Raw genomic sequence first — 17739 nt, forward strand, 5'->3', positions numbered from 1 at the left:
ATTTTTGTTATCTCTTTCTAAATAATTAATGTAACAAGTAGACAAAAACAGTCAGGGCTAGTATATAAGATTTGAAGATCGTTATTAAATATCTTGACCTTATTGATATTTGTAGAAACACTACACTCAAGTGCAGAATGCATATGGTACACTCACCAAGATAGGCCATATACAAGACCAAAGAGCTAGTCTCAATAAATGTATAATGATTGAAATCCTAAATAGTACGTTCTCTGACCTTAACAGTACTAAATTAGAAATGAATAACAAGATATCTTGGAAATCTTCATTTTTTTGGTAATCAAGTGTTACGTTTGTAAATAACTCATGGTTCAAAGAAGAGTTTTTGGTTATAAACTATTATGACCTCAAAAAAAATACAATAAAAAATGATTTTAGGGGGAAATTAGAAAATATTTTGAGCTGAATGATAATGAAATAACATGTCAAATTTATGGAATATGATTAAAACGTATTTACAGGGAAATTTATAGCTATAAATGTCTGTATTTAGGAAAATAAAATCAATAATAAAAGTTTCCATCATAAGTAGTGATTAAAAAAAGATCAAAGTAAAAATAAAAAGGAAATAACAGCCAAGAGTAGCAATCAGTGAAGTAGAAACACTCCTATATCATCACTGTTATTTTACTTTCTCTGGAAATAACCAATGCAGTTAGACTTTTATACTTCACGAGATATAAAAGAAATGAAACGTAAAATGTGAAAGGAAGAAGTAAAATTTGAATTATTTTCTCATAAATTGGGTTAACATCTGAAAAGAGAAAACCTGAAAATTATTTCGCTTAATATCATAGTTTAGTACAAAATTAAGATGAAAATAAGTATGCTTTCCAATTTTAAACAACAATCAATGAGAAAATATGATTAAAGAAAATTCTTCATTTACAATAGCAGTAAAAATAGTAAAATATCTAGGAATAAATGTAAAAAAAGAAATTTGAAAGATCAACATGAAGATACAAGGGAAACTTGAATAAATGAAGAGGCACAAACTGGTCATGTATAGAAAAATTCAGTATCCTGTGGAAGTCAATTCTCCCTAAATCTTAAACCTCACATAATCCCGATAAAAATTCTAACAAGATTTTTGAAAGAATTATAAAGTTGGTTTTAATGTTTTTATGGAAATTCTACAAAAGATGAGTAATGAAGGAGGGCTGGCCCTGTCAAATATCAAAATATATCATAAAATTATAGTGGTTAAAATATCAAGGGGCTGGGAGATGAGTAGACCGATCAATGGAACAAGACAGCCCAGAAATGCACCCAAAGATATAGACATATATGTGGACACGTGGCCTTAAACTTAACAATTTCAAGACAGTGAGGATAGTGCACCCATTTCCACATATCCTTGCCTGATCCTAGTATTATCTAATTGCCTAAAATTAACCAGTGTGATGGGAACAAAGTGATATCTCACTGTTCTTATATTTTGCATTTTTTTCTGATTGATAGTGGGATAGAGCATCACCTTACAAAAATAATCATCAGGTATTTAGTGTTCCTCTTCTCTTTCATTGTAATATAAATAAATTTATTAGTTTTTTTCAGAGACTGCAAAGATATTTTTCATTATATTAGTTTTATAGTTTTGCCTTTTAAAGTTTAGTCTTGAACATATTTGAAATTTGTTTTTGTATATAGAATAAGGTAGGATTCTACTTTTTTTTTCTAAATATGATAAGCCAATTTTTCTCACCCCAACCATTAAAACTTTCATCTTTGCCCTGATGATTTGCAGTGCCATATTAATTATATATATACACTAGTTTCTGGAATATACGTGAGTCTGTTATTTTAACACTCTGTCATATTCCACTGATTTATTTTCCTGTCCCTTACACCGGCAATACACTGTTTTTACTACTGTAACTTTTACTATGTAAACATATCTGGTAGGGCATGTCCGTCCTTTTCACTTTTTTGCACGTCTTTTTCAAAATTGAGTTAGCTATTCATTATTCATGGACGCAAAGTTTTAGAATAAGCCTTAGCTCATTTCTTCTGCCTCTTGAAAAACGTATTAATATGTATGATCTGAACTTAATTAAACACTTGATTTGCAGCAATTGATATGATCATGTGAATTGTTCTCCGTTGGTCCATCATGTTCAATCATGTTGATAGGTATTTTTTTTTATATCAAGTCATTTTTGCCTTTGTGGAGTGAACCTACTTGTTTTTTTATCTATTACATTTTAAATATGCTCTTGGATTTTATTGGTTAATTTTTTATTTTGGACTTTTGCATGTGTATTTATATGTGCAATTAGTATACATATATTTTGAATATTCAAATTATACCAGACTCATAAAAATTGTTTGAGCAGTCTTCCCTCTTTTTTATTTTCTGAAACACTTGTATAAAATAGAAATTATCTGTTCCTTCAAAATTTGACAGACCTCTCCTGTAAAACCAACTGGTCCTGGGGCTTGTTTGAGGAAAGATTTATGATTCTCATTTAAATTTCTTTGATTTTTATTAATATATTCAACTTTTCTTTTCCAATCTTGGACTATTGGATATTTTTAGAAATTTATTAATTCCTTCCACATATTCAAAGTTAGTGCTTATAGTTGTTAATTATTTTTAATATGTCTCATGTCTATTTTGTTGTTTTTTTTTTGAGGAAGGTTATCCCTGAGCAAACTGCTGCCAATCCTCCTCTTTTCGCTGAGAAAGACTGGCCCTGAGCTAACATCCATGCCCATCTTCCTCTACTTTATATGTGGGACGCCTACCACAGCATGGCGTGCCAAGTGGTGCCATGTCTGCACCTGGGATCTGAACTGGCGAACCCTGGGCCGCCGAGAAGCGGAACGTGCAAACTTAACCACTGCTCCACTGGGCCGGCCCCAGTCTCATCTCTATTTTGGCTCAAGTTATCACTCCCTTTATATTGTATGGTTTTGAACCTTCATTTTCTCTTCTTTTTCTTGATTACTCATGCCTGGGATTTATTCAAAGAACAACTCTTAGTTCATTTCTCTTTTCGTTCTAGTTGTTCTCTGATCGACTAATTCTGTCTTTATCTTTAATATTTCCTCTCCTGCTGTTTCTCTGGATTGACGCTGAAGTTCTTTTATAGCTTCTTGTTATAACAGGATAACCTGTTTTAACTGTTGTATAAGTTTGTCCTCTAAGTACTACTTTAACACTGGCCCATAAATGTTGACATATAGTGCTTTCATTGTTAATCAGCCCTACATGTTTTGTAATAACTCACAATTTATTTTTAAAATCATGGATTTTTAATAGTTTTTTGTTTGTTTCTAGCTCTGATTTTTCATAGAATAGCAACTTTTTATTGTGCCATCTGTGTCATTATTAGAAGGTATTTTTCCTCCTCTTCTTGGACCTACATTTTATTAGAAAATACTTAAATAGCAAACTTTTATTCATTCAGAAGTTAAGGACCAGCCCATATTAGAAATGAGTGTTCTCTGTTAGCTGATCAAAAAGTGTCTACCACTCTTACTATTTTTCTTTTTCTATTTTTGTTTACATACGTAAACATCTACAAAATCTGTTCCTCTTTTCTTGTTTTTATTTGTGTTCTCTGCTCTTCTTTCTTTTATCTCTCCATTTTCTATTTTTCTTATTGTACATTTTTATATCTTTCTGACTTTGGGTTGATGAAAAAATAGTATTTCAGATAAACAGTGAATAAATTTTTAGTATAAGTCCTATGCTATATTCGAGGCGTACTTAAACTAAAGAAAAATTATTTGTTGTTTCCCTGATATTCAAATTTAAGTGAGCATCCTGTTTCTTTTTGTTTAATCTGGCAACTCTCCTAATTCTTTTTTTATTTAATCAGTGACTTGCTAATCCTTTATTCAGAGATGTCTTTAACCATCCAGAAAACTGTCCAGATTTCATGATTTAGCAAAACAGAAAAAGCTCACATGTAGAAGACACCACGTCCAATCACTACTTTGGATTCTTTGACTTTGTTCATAGGAAAGTTGACAAGACTCTTTGTGAGAGTCTCTTTACATGGAATTCTAACAATATTGGTCATCTGAATTTTCAGTCTGTTACAGAAAAGGGGGAAAAATTAGTAGGAGATTTAGAAACTAGAAGAAAACATGTACTCAGAAAAATGGTATTGTAAGCCCTGTTTTTACCATTAACCAGTCAAGTGACCTTATATAAATCATATAACCTTCTTGGGAGTCAGTTTTCTTAGCTTTAAAATGAGGTGTTTGAATTAGATGATTCCTTCCAGCTCTGCACTTTATTTTAAGCTTGATGGTGATTTTAGAAAAGGATGAGATAATAAACAAATATAATTAATAAAAGCATTAGGCTATCAAATGCTAAGGGCAAAGATAATTATATCTATTGATACTTTTAGAGCCTTGCTACTCAAAATATAGTGGGCATCCGAAAGCATCAGTGTACCAGAGAGCTAGATAGAAATGCAGAATCTAGGCTCGACTAAATCAGAATCTGCATTTTAACAAGCTCCTCAGGTGATTTGTATGCACATTAAAGTTGAGGAGCCCTGCTTTAGAGGATTGTTGTCTCGGCAATTGATGCTCAAAATGATGCCTCCAATTCATCAAGTGAAAATTCAGTTGAGTACAGGATTCTTTGTTTGAGAGGACAGAAACATTTCTAATACATATTGCCATTATTTTGATACACATGATTGAAATTCCTGAAAAGTTCCTGTGCTTCAAAAGACATTATTCTGTTTGAAAAATTGACCTATGTGGATCCCTCCATTCCTGGGAATCCTGCAAAAGCAAAGATGCCTATATCTATATGGTTTTCATTTCCATCAAAAACTAGACTAGTGTGTTGAAAGAGGAACTTCGTCTCCCAGTTTATCTCAGCGGGGAAAGCACTCATTTTCCACTTTCCTATCTGATTGCTACTAATATAACTTTTTTATTGATTTTACACGGATGCTTTTGCAGGCGTTAGACATGGCAACTTGGCAGATTCTAAGTTTCGTGAATAATTGGGATAGTAATTTTTTCGACCAGGAGGGAAGTTTGCCTGGCCCTGCCGTGCTCTCCTTCATCTCCTCACTTACGCATTCTTGTTCCCCAGAGAACCGTCTTTATGTGTATTACGTAACACCTTTCCTCCCTTTCAGACTTTGTCTTAAGTGGAGTTTCTGCAGGATTCAGCCTCTGAGGTGAAGATTTGCATGCAGAAAGTTGTTGAGAACTTTCCTTGGGATCAGCACCGGTGAGGGAAGGAAAGAACTAGGATTGGACAGAGGGAGGAATGGAACTGTGAAACAGCTGCATGATGGTGTCAGCATCCCACAGGGAGTGGGGATGGCTCTTCTGAGTTGTCCCATCTTGTAGACCATTCACTCCTATCAAAAGGTCATTGGACATGTGTTTCCTCCCTCTCCCCCAACTCCAGGGATGTGGCATGACCTTGTGGAAGCTTTCTTCCTCTGAGGGCAGTTTCCAGAAGGAGACTTTGCTGTGAGCTGAGTGCTCAGGCCTGAAGGAGGGGATCTGGGCAGCACACCACAGTGTCCACTACAGATTTAGTTTGCCCCATTCTGAGCCCCTTCTGAGTCCCACAAGCTCTTCTAACACAGAGCCTCTGCAGATTTAGCCCTGATGTCTAAAATCACAGATGAAGAAATGCTCTTAGAAGGAATTGAGCCAATGAGCTGATTCTAATCAGAGCTCTTCCATGGCCTTGCGAAATCGTACATTTTCAAATGTCTCTCCCTGGATGGTGGGGGTCAAAATGGTGGTTCCTTCTTCATTTCACAAAAAGACAAGTTGGCCTTACTCTTCTGAAAAAAGAAACACATAAGCTAATGGTGTTTATAGCCTTACTTGTATTATGAAGGAATAACACAGGAAATCAGCTGGTGCTGACCAAGACCAAGAGAGGCAGCAGCTTGGACACTGAAAGGAAGTCAAACCAGGTTCCCCTCTCTCCATTCTGACTACATTTTAAGTATGCAGACCACCAAGACAGCTCTATGGCAAGAGGCTACTTGCCCCACACCCTCCCTTCTTCTGTTAGATTTGGACTTCAGGTAAGAATCCCTGAAACTTTGAGAGTTAATCTCTTCCTTGTCAAATTTCTGAAGTCTACATAGACAGCAATATTATTAGGGTGAGCCATTTGAAATTGCCAATATTTGGTAACGTTTCACCTACAAAACGAGCATATAGTTCCACCAATAGCGTAAGTGTTTTAATCTGATTTCTGTTGACTCCTAATTGGAAGTACAAATGGCTTTTGAAGCATTCTCTCAGCTCCTTGAAATTGTCTGAAGCTTTTATGCCTAAGTGTTTATGGGACTTCATTTTTTGGGGGAGAGAGGGCATAAGTGTCAACAAATTTTTTAAGGAATCAATACTTTCCTGCTTACCCCAGATTAAGAACCATTGGGCAGCCAAAAGAATACAGAGCTTAAAGTTGGAAAACCCAAATTCCTACCTCTCTAGCATTTAGCTAAAAGAAGTAACTTAACTCTCAGAATCCTACTTTCCACTGCTGTGGTGTAACTTTTGCATCCAGGGATAATATAGTACAAAACTCTCAGATAGGAAAAAACCCAATGAGCTTGATGGATGCTCCAGCAAAGCATGTGGTCATGCTTGGCAAACTGTAAAGTGCTATACAAACAGAATGTAGTATCTGCCCACTTTCTCTTCTTCCGGGGACTTCTCTTTCTCTCTGGAATCAGGAAGGGCTGGAGATGAGTGAAAGTGGAAAGGCACAGAAAAAGTAATGACGCAGCAACTAGCCAAAAGCAATTTAAAACCTCAGAGAAGATTCTTTTCAAGTTTGTGGTATAGTTTCAGGATCTGCTATCCAGTGACCACCACAGAGGATGACCTGGAAGTCGAAATGCTTGGCTTGGGAGTCTAAGTGCGTCTTTACCCAGCAGGCAGATTGGAGAGGGATTTCTTAAGCCTGAACAGTTCTGCACTAGAGAAACATTCTTTCAGTAGTTAGAGCTGAGAGTTAGTGTGCAGGCTTTGGATGAAAAAGCAACTGAGTGTGTGGGACTGGTTTTCCACTTCCATCTGTCGGTTGGTATCTATAAGTCAGTATCTATCTATCTATCTATCTATCTATCTATCATTTATCTATTCAGTCTGTATTTTCTCTGTTTCAAAGTATTTTGAGATGGATTCACTAAGCTAATTTCACTGGCAGTCCCTCTATGTTGAGACCATTCCTCCGTCCTGAGAATCACTTGCTTTTCTAAAAAATATTTCCTCTTTTCTGATATCTGGCTATAGTTTTTCATAAGAGCCATGTTCAAATTAATTTTACATTGCCCATGTAATACATGAGTGCAATCTCCTTGTTAAAACAAATAATAAAACATTACAGATAAACCTTACAATCCCCTTGACCTCTTAGCATCTTGGATTTTTCTCCTGGGACATGTCTGGTGCTCATTTCAGATCTGAGCAGTATCCCAGCAGATGCATCTGGTGCTCTTTGTCCTGGAGGGGGCAGCTGTTCACATGGTGCATTTGGTGTGGTGATTAGAGGATTGTCATGCTAGTAGTGGCAAAAGTGGCATGGGGGTAGAGTAAGTAAGTAGAACTTTGTGTTGCCAAGTTTTCTGCTGTAACCACTACTTATCTTTCACATCTAGGAGCTCAGAATTTGTTACTTATTTCATATAAAGTAAAAATAGTTTGGATTATTATATACGTTAAAGTAGCTGTGACTTGGTTGTGGAAAGAGCAACTTTTAAAAATATCATCTTTGTTTGAATGAGGAATACACTTTTAGTATTCTAATAATACTGCCAATTCTAGAAGTTTCTTTGCCTATATGTACAGCAAAGTAGCTTTTTAATAAATGCACATTGAGCTGAATTTTCTGAAAAGTCTATTAAAAGAGTTAGGTATATAAAATGTATTTTTCCTTGATTCCATTTATAAAGTAGAGATACGTTCTATACCAAGGGCTTCAAATATTTGACAGTGTCCGTGGAAGTAGAACCTGGAGTACCAATTCACATTGTTGCAAGTGCCAATTTAAAATGGCATATGTGAAATTTTTTAGTCTATAAATTTTAGAAAATGATAATTCTCTATATATCGAAATATACAGATTTTTGCATAATTTTAAAATTTTGTTCTTTACCCTTGTCTTCCTGAAATGCAAACAGAATTAAAAATATCTCCTTTTGGGAGTAAGAATTATTGAACATTGAGTCCTTCCTCGACAATAGGCGCTGTCTTATGTGGTTTCACATGATTTTGTTTCATCTCCATACTAGCCACAAGAGACAGGTAGTATGTCTGTTTCTCAGATGTGGGAAAGAGAATCCCTGGGCTGATTGCTCGATTTACCCAGCTAGTGAAGATGGAGCCAAGAGTCAAACCAAGGCTTCTGTTTGGCCAACACGCTCTCCAGAATAGTGAAATTACTCAGTTCTTTTCACCCCAGTTCAGATCGATTATGCCCATAAGTGCAGATTCACCCTAGTCTCTCCTTCTGAGGCCCTCACAGTTATATGAGAGAGTGTATACCTTCCTGTGTCTAGTTGCTGTTGTGGGGCATATTTGGCATTCAGATGAGAAGGAAGTTTTCTTACCTCTCCCATGTCGCTGAGAGGAAGCACCCGAGACTCGGCATCCTGTGCTTGATCAAACCTTGTCTCTCTTTGCTTTGTGTATCCCAGCATTCCTCTGTCTATGTGTCCTTGTGGATACACATGTCTCATCTGTGGTTTTCCTACTTAAGCCACAGCCTAGAAATCTTGGCATAGCTGCTTCTCACAAATCAAGGCACAGAGACACTGCCACCAGGAGCAGACTTTAAGGTTCAAAGAGGTTTGGTATTCAAAGACCCTTAGAGCTACGAGATGTAAAACGAGCTGGAGGTTTTGGTCATGGACCCTCAGGGCAGTAAAATCCATGCCACAAGGCCCACCCCTACTAATTAGTTTCAAGTGGGTGGTGTCTATTTTGGGACCCAACAGAAGGTGGGCAGACTGAGCCCTCCTGTGCCTCATTGAAGCCACCCCATTCTGCAAGTCTGAGGCCGATTGGGGTAAAGCCACCAGGTGCTTATTTGGACTCTGTCTGTTCCTGGCTCAGGAGACAACCCAGAACTTTCTTCCAGTACTCAGGTCTCTTTTGTGGTGTATTAAAAGGAAGAGGTTGTGGGAGTTCCCAGGGGACTTTGATGTCTTTGCTGCTGGAGTCGAGGGCTTTGCCTTAGGGTCTTACTTACCTTACTACGTGTTTCATATCTAGCCCTCCTCCAGGTGGGAACAAAGGACCTGGTATTGCAAGCCATAACCTATGGGTCTGGATGTTTCTTAAGTTATGAAGGAATATTTATTACTTCAAAGAGGGGAAATGAAAGGGTGAAAAAAAAAGACACTGTAAAAAGAGAGTGTGGCTGGTCTTGCCCTCAAAGGAGGAGAGGAAGAAGGGAGATGTGTGCTGCGCTGACCACTGCAAATCATAAAATCACCCTACTTAAGCCCGCAGTGCAAATGGACACTCTGTAAACACACTGCCAAGACTCAGGAAAAGTCAGTCTGCGGACAAGAAAGAATTCTTGTGAAAATGGAAAACACGTTTTGCTCTCCTGCACCCTGTTTCAAGGGAAGGTCCCTGCTGTTGGTTATTGTCCCTGCTTTTACACTGAGGACAGTTTCCTGGGGCTCCATTTCCCTCAGAACCTGATAAAAAGCTAGAGAAATGCACCCAGCACTCAGTAAGGTCCAGCACCAGATTCTAATAATGTAACGCCATGTAACACTGGGGAAGGCTGAGGTTTATTCTCAGCAGAAATGAAGAGGAATGTTGAGCTAGAAGAAGTCAAAGAAAACTAGGATTACTGTGTCAGATCATTTCAGTGTGGAAAAGAAGCTCTCCAGGTCATCCTCCAATGTCTAAGATGTTTCCTTTTATATTAAAGGATTTCCAGGGACAAAACTTCCATAGTTTACTTTGAAAGACTGTTTTATTGTTAATCAGCCTAACCATCTAGGAATATTCCTTATAAATAACTGAATTCTCCTGTGCCTCAGTGTTGGCTCCTTTTCCAGCCATGGCCAGAGTATATATACTCGGGGCTCCAGGAGAGCTGCATTAGCATAAACAGTCCAGCAGCTTCTAATCTCAGAAGCAGCAGACTCTGCAATAGCCTCTTGCCCATGTGGGAGTTCACATGCTAAGTGAGAGATTCTGATAAAAATGCTGGGGGAAGACAGAGAGGTGGGGAGGGATAATTAGGTCAGACAGTTCAGAGTGTGGAACAGTTCGGAACACAATGTTAGCTTAGTGATCATCTTGTCGACTTCTCTCGCTTTGGAGATGAGGTATTGGCTGGCTGTGGTTTATTGTCTCCAGCACTTGTCTCTTTGAGCAATCTTTTTGAGAAATTTAAAGAAAGACAGGTTCAAGTAAAAAAGTTGAGGTAGGAAGTCTCGGAAAGAGATGGGAAGCTCAGTAGCTGAAAGTTATTTACTTTCCATCTAATTTTGACTTTTGCTGTGAGCTTGGGTATCTTTCTGTGCCTACTCCTTATTTTTCTCATTTGTAAAAGAGGCAGCTCTTACTTTATAAAGGGCGAGCTATCTGAGAAGTATAAAAGTAGCGTGACACGTGCCTTGAGAGCCCAGTGGAGATAACAGCTCATACATGTATGTGCTTATGCCTAGGTGTGTTTCAGTAGACCAGGAGTGGCCACGGCAATTTTCCTTTTCTTGACGTCTGATGGCCTGGTACCTGGGGAACATCAGCGGCCAACAGTGACCCTCCACCTGACTGATGTCAGTGGAAACAACCACTCCCTTGGTGAGTCTGACAATTATCCCTTTAGGGCCACTAGAGGACAATCCAATAGGCCAAGAAGTCAGCTTGATGTCTGTCTCTGATATTGTTTGGGACCTTCCTACATCACACTACTATTGAGAAGATAAAATGAATACTAGCTATGGAAATACAGTACTACATGAATGGCTTAAAATATTATTCATTTCCTTATTTCTCTTTAGGAACCTATGAACTGTCATGCCAGCATAACCCTCTGGTTATTAATGTGACCCATCATCCAAATGTCCTCTTCCACCATACCACCTCAGTGCTGCTGAATTTCTCATCCTCATTGGTGGGCATCTCAGCGGTGGCTCTAAGGACATCCTCCCACATAAGTCCTTCAGCTACCAATAACTGCATCCCAGAGCATGAGGGGCCAAATCATCAGGCACAGAGGTACAAAGTCCCCTTTCTTCCTTTTTGCCTTTCTTTTTCTTATGGCTGTGATATACTGCTATCATTTCCATAGATAACATTGTGTATACAAGGGGTGCTTAATCATTAACTAAAAAATTGGGTCTAAGAACTACTTAAAAGACACAAGAAGTAAAGAATAATTTGTAGAAGACACACTTGGGTTTTATATTTTGCTCTTCTTTCCTTAGCTAAGCGTAATTTTTAATGTAAATATTTAACATCCTTGCAAGGTCTTAAAATGTTTTTTACATATAAAACCACTGCTTTCAAATCAACATTATATAAACTGCCAAAAATTCTCCGCCGAAAACTCAACGTTCCCTAAGCACTGTGTGTTTTTCCACTTGTTCCCACCTGGACAGTGTATAGAGTAAGTTGAACAATTAGTTTCTAAGGCATGTCATATAATCAATTAGAATTACATATGGAAATCAGGAATACATTAGCTCCATGTGTCTTTCTGTGGACATCTGTGATTGTCATCATCTAGATAGAGGTTTCCTGGACTCTCAGCTGCAGCTAGTAGAGGGACTGTACTTCAGAGTGTTGGTGGGCCCAAGGGTGGCCCAAATGGGGGAGGAAGCATGTCAAACACAATAATCTGAGCTGCACTTGGGCTGGACTCATTCTATGAATGCTCTAATCAATTGAGTGAGACTGTAGGTAACAGGATCTGTGCCCTCCATGGGTGAAGTGTCAGGGAATGGGATACTAGTCACAGAAGTTGGGGTTCCAGGCAGTGCTCCATCACCAAGGGGGAACTCCGATTCCACCATGCTCAACCTAGTTACATCAGAAACCCAGCTTCGATTAGGGAATAGCAGTAGACAATATTAGTATAGTATATTAGTGATCTATTGCTGTGTAGCAAATTATACCAAAGCTTTGTGGCTTATCACAGTTTTTGTGGGTGAAGAATCTGTATGTAACTCAGCTGCATACAGATGCATGGGTGCCTCTGGCTTAGAGTCTCTTATGAGCTTGCCATCAAGCTGTTGGCAGAAGCTGCAGTTACCTCAAAGCTTGAGTGGAACTGGAGAATTCACTTCCAAGCTCACTGCTGTGGCTATTGGCAGGCCTCAGAAGATCTGCATCCAAGCTCACTCACATAGGTGCTGGCAGTGGGCATGCTCACATGGGCATGGCTCTGTTCCTTGCCACCTGGGCTTCTTCATAAGCTGCCTGAGTGTCCTTATGACATGGCGGCTAATGATCCAAGACAGAAAGAGAGCCAGAAAGGGAGATTGCCCAAAAGGGAAACCACAGTCTTTTTATAACATAATGTTGGAAGTGACAACCCATTACCTCTGGCATATTCCTTTCATTAGAAATGAGTCAATAAGACCAACCCATACTTAAGGGGAGGGGTTCGCGTCAGGGCATGAATCATTGGGGACCATCTTAGAGGCCATCTGCCACATGAAGTAATAGTAGTTTATGTTAACTGAGTACCAACTATGCGCGAGGTACTTTTCTAAATTCTAGGAAAGGAGAAACAGTAAGGAATAGAGTCTGGATAATGAACAATGTAACATGAGCTAGTTCTGCAACTTTTAAGTTTTCTTAGCAAACGTCTTCAAATATTAACATAAGAATGTAGACTATTAAAATAACATTTTTTACTAAAATTATTGCCTCGTTCTCATGTGTTTTCAAATTATCTCCTCTACTGGGTCTACCTCTGGCCTCAAACCATATAGAATTTCTTTCAGGTCCTTGAAATGTGTTCTTGATGAGCTTCACAGCTTTGCACATAATGTTCCTACTTTCTTGAATGCCTTCCAGTCTTTCTTCACTTCAACTCATCCTACACCATCAGGATTGACCTTCTTCTGGGAAGTTTTGGTAGACTCCCTCCCTGTTTCCATAGGATATTGTACACAACCCACACTCTACAAAAGTATCTCTCACATTGGGTGGTAACTATTTACTTGTTGTTCTTTCCCACTGAACTCTAAACTCCCTACAGTGGGATTCAGCTCAGTATCTAGCAGAGGATCTTGCACATAGTAGGGGTCAGAAACTGTGTGTTGATTGACGGTTATAGATTTTATCTCTAAGTCTTCCATGGAACAGAACTGAACAAGCAAACCAAAAAAAGTAGAAGTCACAGCCTCTTTAGCCTGAGGGACAAGAATTCCCCTTACCATCACAGCTATGAAGTTTTGACAAAGAAGTTGATTGTGATCACTGCTGCTAGTTCTTCACTTATTTTCATTTGGCACAGTGAGAAAAACAAGTTTTAAATGCATGCATGCAAACCAGTAGAAATAGGATATGATTCTCCAGTTTACACAGAATGTATCTGGAATGCATAAGCATTTCCAAACCACATGTGACTGACAGGAGCCATGCAAATTGGCTTTTCCTTCTCGGCCAGTAAATCAGTGCAATGTAGTAAATTTTGATAAACAGAGAACCCAATAGCTTCCATATATTTTGTTTGTGAACAGATTTAAAATTGGAATCCCAATTTACTCTCAAAGAATAGAAATCTTTCTGCATCTTTGTATAAATCACAGTTGTATATGTAGATAGACCATAATATGAAACCCTCAAATTCTGGGCATAGTGAGAGGGATTCCTGGCTACCTCCTTCTTACCCCTTATGACCTGAATTCCATTAATACTTAAACTGGCAAGGGAAAGCTGACAGATGCCTGGCAGTAGAAGATGTGTTATCCATTTTCTATTTAACCATTAGTGACCAATGTCCTAGCCCTCCTACAACACTGCATCTTTAAAGCAGCCTGACTGGCCCACAGAATCTTAGCTGAAAGCCAGTAAACCAAGGTCTGGCTCTCCAGTGATGTTCACAATCCTTACGTTGCACCCTTTGGCTTTGACCTCTCTCTTCATCTTGTTTCCCATTCTCTTACGATAGCTACCCAGTTTATGACCATTTGGGCTTAGTCTACTGATAATGAACCCCTTGGTTTTGAAAACCTAGTTTAGTTTCCCTAGTTTTGGCCACCAGTGCTCAGTAAGAGCTCAATTCATTCTTACTCTCCAGCTGTTTCCAGCTCTAGCCATTTTTGGGAAATGCCATGCATAACCTGCCATAGCATTCCATGAGTTGAGTATCAGGCAGACCCCCAGCCATCCCAGGATTGTGTTGCTGGCTTTGGGAAGTGGGAACCATCTTTTTGATTAATGCAATGGGGTTTGGAGTGTATCCGAGAGAGATAAATCAGGCACTAATAGGTTAATTTACCTAAATGAGTGGATTAGCTTGTAGATAATCAGGACTCATTATTGACTTTGGAAATTCACAAGGTCAAGTCTAGAAGAATTTACTAATAGGCAAGAATTGCTGATGGGCATGTGGTTTCTCCTACAACAGAATTTTGTTCTTCCAGTCACATGAACACAAAAGAAAAACTTACTGTAACATCTCTTACCCTACCTGATGGTATATCCATTGGCTCCCCCAGTGTTGAATCTTCTGAAGACGAAGGGCATTAGCTCCTTTTCCAGGGCATGGGCTGGTGATAATGGTTGAAACTTCTGACTACTCATCTGTTTTCAGCACTTGCCCTTTCCCTTCTTTTGATTTTTTTATCTGCTTCCGCTGTAAAAGGTTGAGAATGCAGTGTAACCTTCCAAACAATTGTGCTTCTTTCAGTCTTCCCTTGTATTTCAACCTGTTCTGGCTTTTTATAATTTGATGTTACATAGTTAGGTGTGTAACTGTTTGTGACTGTTTTATCTTTGTTAGGATCATACCTCTTGCCAACCTTCTTGCCCTTTTAAATGCTTTTGGCTTTGTATTCTACATTGTCTGTAATTAAAATTTCCATCCTTGCTTTCCTTTCTCTTTTTTTGTATTTGTTTGATAAATATTTGCCTTTCTTTTATTTTTAACCTTATTCTGTCTTCACTGCCAGTGAGCCCAGGGCACATTACTTCACTGCTCTGTTTACAAAGACAGTAGGATTTCACTGTGTAAAACTACTCCAGGCTTTTATTCTGAAAACTTATCTCCTGGTCCTGAAGCCCCTAGCATTCTTTAGGAGTCTGTAGCATTTTTACCTTTGTGGCATTTATCTCCTAGGATTCGATGGCCTTTGCCAATGGTTCTCCCCCCCCATGCAGTTCCACCCACCTAGACCCTATACCTCCAGACCTCAAGTCTTGAAATGAGGAAAGAAAGGGTGGCACTGATGAGAACTGGTGGGTGGAGAGCAGATTTGTGACCCCTGAAAAGCAGTGTCCAGTTTTCTGGTCTTTACAGGGGCCAGAGAATGGGGACAGAATGACCCATTTCCCTCTCTTCTTGTAATACGGCTCTATTCCTTATTTGCTTTGTTTCAGAAAACAAAAAAAAATGCATGCTTTGGCTTCCAATGATGTTTCTCAATTCAACTCAAATACATTTTGAAATCAGGAGGAAATCCTCACAGATTCAGGCTGTCAGTCTTGGTTTTGGTATTGATAAGAGTTTTCATATTTTTCTATACTGTTGGTATTGAAGGAGGAGGCAGAGAGAAAGTGCCTCCTAGTATTCTTGTGAGATTAAGTGAGAATGACACATGTGAAGTTCGTAGCACATTCTAACCCAAGGCGGGAGCACAGCCCGCAGCAGTTTACACCACATTCCCCATCCTTATTTTTACCATCCTCCTTTTACAAGATGTGCCAGTTATCAATCAGTTTGTTGCTTCTCAGTTCTAAATGCACTGTCATTACTCTAATTTGTCATACTAGAACAGATTTTACTAATATTTATCCTTTGCTGGCTGGCACAATGTTAAGTTTTGTCAGTAGAGGGTTCTGAAGTGACTCCACAGGAGGAAGGGGCTTTTCTTCCTGGTTTCGGTGTGCTTTCTTCTTTTTTGCTGCCATGACACCTCAGAAGTGGTGTGCAAGACACCTCTGGTCAAGCACAGCAGCCACTGGGTTCACAAGGTACTTGTTTCCAGTTGGCTCTTCATCATAATCGGCCAGAGGTGATAGCTTGTTCACTGTGATCCACTGCATGTCATGGATTGCTAGCATCTCCTTTCCCATTGACAAGGAGCTCAGCATTGTACTCAGGCCCAAAGTCACAACCAAACTGATCCCCAAATCCTATCTTTGTGCATCCATCTGCTAGTAACATCTCCACTTCCATTCTGTGTCAAACAGGGCCCAGTCAGGACACAGTAATTAGAATAGGGAAAGTTTAGTATAAGTATTAACTGGTAACAGAGGCTTAACTACAAAGGAGTAAAGAGAGCCCTAACAAACAGAAGAATAGTGGCTAAAAGGAGCAGCCATTACTTTTAGGGATGAAAGAAGGGGATCCAAGGAAGGAACAAATGTGGAAGAGGCTCCCAACCTAAGGCTGTGATTCGGATCTCATTGGAGAGGGTGGGGCCGTGGCACACTGGGTGGCAGGGAAGTTTGCTGAGGTTTCATAGGCTGGTGCTGGCAATCAGGAACCCGCCTGCTGGGGTGCTGATCAAAGCTCCTTAGGAAGCTTCCTGCTGGGGCACTATTGGGACTTATTGGAAAGCTGCCAGTGGGATGCTGCTGAAACTTTCTGGGAGATCACCCGCTGGGCACTGATGAAACTTGATGGGAAGCCACCCACTGGGGTGCCACTGAAACTTTCTGGGAATTCATTCACTGGAGTACCTTGGAAACTTGTTGGGAAGCCAGCTAGGGTGCTGGTGGAACTTGCTGGGATGTGCAGGGTGTCACTGAAACTCATTAGGGGGTGAGCACCACTGGACTGATGCTCTGTTGGATGTAAGTACTGCAGAAGCAAAGAGAGGAAGCGTGTAGGAATCAAGAAGAGAAGCCCCTTCCTCCTGCAGTCTCTCTCCTGTTATGTCTACTGGGAAAATGTGAGGTCATGCTAAGTGGCAAAGGAGCAATGTTTACATGGTCCGTCTCTAGTATCACAAAGCAGGGCAATGAAGAGTGGTTTTGGAACTAAGAGGCAACAAGTTAATAACTGGCAGGTAAGGTCTTATCAAATAACCAAGAAGAACCCCTCTTCTCTCTGTCTTTTATGTTCCAGATAAGATTTTCTTTAAGTTCCTGGTTTTAATACTTAGACCACTTGTCAATATAACTTCTAAATAGATTGACCTAACAGGAAATGCATATTTTCTTTTTTTAATGTTTGAAACTTATTTTAAGTCCAAGGCAAACATTAAGTATAAATACCTCATTAGCTTATTCAGTAGAAATACACATTCTGATTGAGATGGAAAACAAGTAATAAATACTCGTAAATACAAAATTATAGTGGTTCTAGGTTTGCCTTGAATTATGATTTAGGAAAGCCAAGTATTCTAATATAAAATTGAATGAGATATTTATCTTTTAAAATGAATATCCCTGAGGAAACCTGGGTTCTTTCTTCCCTCTCTTGTTCTCACACTCATTGTTTCTGAGTCACTATATATGGTCATGCTTTGATCTTTTTTATCATTGTGGACAATTGAGAGTTGATTCGTGTAACAATTTAGGTCTAATGCAATGGATATGTGTGTGTGTACACAT

At 39.1% G+C, this 17739-nt stretch overlaps 1 protein-coding gene across 1 annotated transcript in view; it reads left to right on the forward strand.

The window, feature by feature from the left end:
* PAPPA2 (pappalysin 2) overlaps positions 1 to 17739 on the forward strand; it is a 257488-nt gene that overhangs the window by 152623 nt on the left and 87126 nt on the right. Inside the window, exons 12-13 of the mRNA XM_046680507.1 lie at positions 10671 to 10806; positions 11007 to 11223. Coding sequence (XP_046536463.1) covers positions 10671 to 10806; positions 11007 to 11223 — 353 coding nt within the window. The remainder of the gene's footprint in view (positions 1 to 10670; positions 10807 to 11006; positions 11224 to 17739) is intronic.

The sequence above is a fragment of the Equus quagga genome, chromosome 13 (assembly GCF_021613505.1).
Source record: "Equus quagga isolate Etosha38 chromosome 13, UCLA_HA_Equagga_1.0, whole genome shotgun sequence".
In the NCBI taxonomy this organism is placed as follows: domain Eukaryota; kingdom Metazoa; phylum Chordata; class Mammalia; order Perissodactyla; family Equidae; genus Equus; species Equus quagga.